Genomic DNA, 5,640 nt, shown 5'->3' on the forward strand with positions numbered 1-5,640 from the left:
CAATTACAAACGCAGGGCAATCTAATGATCTTAAGCTACCAGAATTCGATGTTACACAGGCTTCTATTGAGCCCCAGAAGTTCATTGAGCATTGTAAAAAGATACTAACTACATTGGGGCTGAAGGAGACTCATGGGGTGGAGTTTGTTACTTTTCTATTTTCAGGATCTATACAGTCATGGTGGAATTTAGTTTAGAGAGGTAGATGAGCAGGGTTGCCACCTATTACTTGGGCAGAATTTATAGTTATGTTTATGGATAGGTTCGTTCCACTGAGCAAATGAGACGACATGATACATCAGTTTCAGCAACTGCGCTAGGGCACTATGACAGTTATAGAGTATGTAGCTAAGTTTATTGAGTTAGCTACGTATACACACTTTCTTATTGCAAATGAGCATGAGAAGGTGAGAAGATTCGTGGATGGGATTGAGCATCATTATCGTGGTCCGGTGGTTAGGAATGCTCTAGGTGGTTCCTACGAAGAGGTAGTTAACACTGCTTTCCGTTATGAGTCCTATCAGGAGAGGGACATGGCTGAGCATGAAAGCAAAAGGGCTCGTAGCACCGACAGTTTTAGTGGAGCTCCATCTAGGGGCAAGAATGGTTTTAACCGTTGGCAGTCCAGGCCTACTCAATCAAAGTCAGTAGTGCAGTCTTCTGGGAGTACGTTTTCGGTAAGGCAAGGTCATCAATAGATGCAGAGGAAGGATAACAGTTCATTTCAATTCGGACAGTATCCGAGATATAATACATGTGATAGGAACCACTATGGTCGTTGCTTTGGTATTGTTGGTGCTTGTTTTATATGTGATGAAAAAGGACATATTGCTAAATATCGTCCGAATGGTAATTCTAGTAATAGTCAGGGTGTTATACATCCACAAGGAACTGCTATAGTTACACAGACGCAGACTCAACCAGCTAGAGTCGCTCCACAGGGTGCCTGCAGACATAATAGACAAGGTGCACAAGGCGTTGAGGAAGTGGGTGGACTATCGATATTCTTTGCATTGACCATGCAGGACGCTGAGACATCTAATATAGTAGTCACATGTATTATTACTATCCATATGGTATGCATATGTGTCCATATCTTTAGCTTTAAATTTAGAACCGGGAGTCAAGTCCCTTAATGTGCCATACGTGGTGACGATCCTAGTGGGGAGACCATATTTGTGGATAGAGTATATAGAGAATGTGTGATATTTGTTCAGAAAAGGAACACGGTAGTCGCTCTACTAGTGTTTATGTTATCTGACTTTAATGTTATTATGTGCGTGGACTGATTGGTATCATGCTATGTGATGCACAATTGTCAGGTAAAGGATATTAAATTTGTTGTTTCTTATGCTCTTGGAATAACATGGAAGGAAATTAATCCATGATAACCATAGGAGAGGAAGTTTTTTTTATACGAAGATCCTACATAATATGAATAGAAAATGTTCAACATATCTATTATGATTTAAGACACTAGAGTAGAGATTCTGTCTCTTGGGATAGTTGTAGTTATTAATAAGTTTTTAAATGGGTTACCAGATGTGTATGTAGTGTAAATATGAAAAGATAAGGTGAAATTAACGATTAGGTATTCATACCCTCTCTTTTCTAGAGTGTAGCTCGCGTAACATTCGAGGACGAATGTTCTTCCTAGTAGGGGGAATATAATAACCCGAATTATTTTTATGTACTTATTAATTGTGATACTAGAGAATTAATTTTATTCCGTTATTGTGTCAAATATTAATTTCGTAGGAGAGACTTTAAATATAATATATAGGATAGTTTGTTAAATAAGTGATTAGTGGGTCTACTACACATGCTAATTAGCAAGATAGTAATTTTAAATAATATGGATAAAAGAAGTGGGCCTTAAGCCCTTACCTTATACTGCTACGTTTAGGACTTAGGGATTGGAATATATTTTTACAGCTAGGTTTCTGAGAAAGAAGAGTTGCAGTAGACAATATTGGAAAACAAAATGTTGTGCCTGCATGAGTGCTTTAGAAGCCAAACCACTTTTATCAATCACTGTGCAGAATCTTCGTATAGGAATCCAAAGTTACAAGGTATGATATATGTAATTCTCCTTTACAGTAATGTTTTCAAGGGAATTGGATGAAGTGATATTAGTTATAATGAATAGATAATTATTGTGAGGTAAATTATTTAGCAATGATTGATGAAATTATACATGATATATGGAAAGTTAAAAACTAATGATATGAAATACTAATCTGAATGAATTTTCGGTTGCCACTATTTTAAATGGGAAATGTATGATTAATTAATCATGTTGTAATTATTGAAAAGTAACAATTGTACTAGCATAATAATTGTGTAATGATGATTGAATTTCAAATGGTATAACAAAATAAAGTAATCAATTGTGTTAGAATTTTAAAAAAAATTATTTCGGAACAGCTGGGTCATATGTGAGACCACTGTTGCGGTAATTTTTCTACTGCTGAAAATGCCAAATTTGATGTTAGTCGTGTACAGATTTTTATTAATTGGACTGAGGGTTAGACTTTAGTTTTGACTCATCCTAAGATTATAAAAATTACCTTACTAGACTAATTAGGATCTGTTATTCAATATTTTGGATAGATTGAGGCCATTGGAGGCCGTTTGGTTGGTGTTCTAGACGTTGCAAGATTGGGGAAGTTCCCGTTAGCGAGATAAGTGACACTTTAAGATTTGATACTTATTTTTCCTAAACTCGTTTTGAAAGAATATTTTGTCTGTCTGGTCTATGTGTTGGGACAAACGTACGCTTGGCAGAATCAGTATTTTTTGACCAGCGCAAGTATATATTATTTTATATAAAGCTGAAATTATTTAGTAAGTACTTTGTGGTGTGGTGTGATATGGCGCAGCCTCGTGCTATGGCGTTGGGGCGTCAGAAATTATTTCTTCGCTGCCGCTGTAATATATTTGGGGCATCGTGTATGCCACTATAATATATTTGGGGCAGTGTGTATGTTGTCGTGATAAATTTGCGGCATTGTGTATGTTGACGTGGAGTCGTTGGGGTGTTTAGTTAATTTTTCGCACTGTCGTTTATGACAAGTCCTTAGTGTAGATTGTGCTGAGATATATACTGTCATTGTTGAATAATTGTTTGGACCTTATAGAGTAATTATATGGTGAAAGAATTTATGTGCATATTATTTTTGTGCTCGTTGTGTGTTTGTATTTTCTATCACTTGCTCCAGAGGTATTCAGAATAGTGGGTCGAGGATCTTACTGGGTTATATTTATGTATAACTCACTCCTTACATGCATGTCCATGCAGATATTGTTCTTAAAGACAAGGCTAGTGGCTAACGAGTTTGTTGAGTGGATTCTATTGCTGAGGTGAGCCGCCGCATTCTTCGTGAAGGCTGCTATTTCAGCTCTTCATATCTTATGTCTATTATTTTTTTTGGGTTTGCATGCTCGTCAGTTAGACTCATATAACTCTATTAGATGCTCCATAGTCTTAGTATTGAATTTGGGTTAGAAAATTATTACATGAGTTTTCATTATATTTTATAAATAAGTTATGGTTTTAGTTGGATAATTATTTCATATTTAATATTTTTTAATGTGTTTGGACTTGTACGTATTTCTCTCAGCGCTTATATAAAAATTTAGAGTACAATAATTGGTTTGCCTAACGGGTAGTATTAGCTGGGCGCCAGTCACGTCTAGGGGTAGTTTGAGACGTGACAAAGAACCGCATACGATGCAATCCATGCTCAAACAAACAACCGCTCGAATATGATCAATAATGGAAAGAAAACCAAAAGGAAACATTCCAACAAGTTCGACAGGTACAATTATAAGAGAATAATGCCATGCATCCATCCGACAAGGGAGAAACAAAACATGAAAAATTATCACAAGGAATCATATGCAACATAACCCCGTTGCAGCGTGCAACTTGATCCACACATAATACTGTTGCGGCGTGCAACCCGATCCACATATATCAATCCACATGGGGATACCCATCGAGCCATAATGCTCATGCTCACTAAAATATTTATAACAACAACAAGCACATAAAGTGCATAAACATAACCATGGGGAGACGGATAATAATCTGCTACGGAAAATGTCAAAGCACGATTAAGGTGCTATAAGCAAATCAACATCTCAAGAGCCATCTCGCTCAATTTTCGCCACAAAACCTAAGAAAAACCACAACATGCGTGTGAATAATCAAGTCATCTCACAATCCATCATAACATAAGGAAGTAACACATGGAACAAATTTAGGTAGGAATAACATCCATTATGCCCGATGACACACTCGTAGAAAATGCTGCACTGAATGAGCGAATCCAATCCAATGTAGATTACACATTCTCATTTGGCCTATCAATGGGCCTCCAAATCGATTCAGGTCATTCCAAGATAAGTCAATAGCCATACAAAAGTCCACGGTGACTCTAACCATGACACATACAAATCAACTGTTAATTCCCGAATACATTTCCACAATCTGCAACCAAAGATATAGTCCACCTCTTAGAATAAAATCTCCAAACTATGAGAGTACCCAAAATGTCCATACCTAATCTCTAACTCTCCTATTTATATGACGGACACGTCATACATTCACACTCGTCCCAAAAATTTGAACATCAATGGCTACCAACTATGCGTTCCTTATAGTGCTATTCAAGCATCCTCAATCAACTATGGATCTTCCACGAAACACACCCTCCTCAGGAGATACCTAAATGGTGCTAGCATACTTTTATACATCTGAAAGCTCTCATGCTTCTTAGAACTCATGACATTCCTTCCAAAATTGAACCGCAACCTTGTCCATTAAATCCTAATTCCAAGCAGCTTACTACATCAATCATGCTAATATGCAAAAATACGAGAATCTCATTATCAACTCTGAATAACAAATAGGATATACACTCCATCAACTAGAAACCTTCCACTAAGCTCAATTCAAGATAAAATCACCATGCAACCATATCCCCATGTCTATAGAGGACAAAAACTGTAAGTCGTGTTCAAAATCATCGCAACTCTTCGGAATTCATATGCACATAACAAAGACTGCCAAATCGAATACCTCTAAATCACTCGAGTCACACAGACTATCAAACCCAATAGTATTACCACAATTACACCTATAAATCCCTATAATACCTAAGGAATCGATCATTTCCATTACCATGCTAAATCAAGCTACTGCTAAACGGAAACATCTCTTTTAGATTACTTATCAAAAACCTTCACAGCAACGTTACTCTTCCCAAGTATATAATGGGCCCAACCAAAACTCGTCCTAGATGATTCTAATGTGAAATCTCGTTGTCCTACAACTCGTGAGCCACTTATTCCCTTTATACATCTGGTAGTACCTTGAACCTAAATATCTGTTCTGAAGAAGCCTTCTATGAATATGAAGTTGTACCATTCATCTCTCAAACACTGCCTCGCCCCAAATCTCTTCCATATACCAACACAATTCTCGAATCTTTAGTCACACATAAATCCGGAAATATTTAAATACAACATATTGAATCTTGAATCTATCAGAACCTTCTCAAGGTAAGCTTTTGATGCATTGATTACAGGTATTTTTTTTGTGCCACAAGGATGCTTCAGTGTTGTTTGATCCTG

The 5,640-nt window shown here is 36.8% G+C and overlaps 1 protein-coding gene across 1 annotated transcript; it reads left to right on the plus strand.

Moving 5' to 3' along the window:
* Positions 1-326: 326 nt before the first annotated feature.
* On the plus strand, positions 327-1,388 carry LOC138892335 (uncharacterized). The gene is made up of 3 exons (XM_070176042.1): positions 327-666; positions 823-1,076; positions 1,323-1,388. The coding sequence occupies exons 1-3, from the start codon at positions 327-329 to the stop codon at positions 1,386-1,388; spliced, it is 660 nt and encodes a 219-aa protein (XP_070032143.1).
* Positions 1,389-5,640: the final 4,252 nt, after the last annotated feature.

Source organism: Nicotiana tomentosiformis, chromosome 5 (assembly GCF_000390325.3).
Source record: "Nicotiana tomentosiformis chromosome 5, ASM39032v3, whole genome shotgun sequence".
Taxonomy (NCBI): domain Eukaryota; kingdom Viridiplantae; phylum Streptophyta; class Magnoliopsida; order Solanales; family Solanaceae; genus Nicotiana; species Nicotiana tomentosiformis.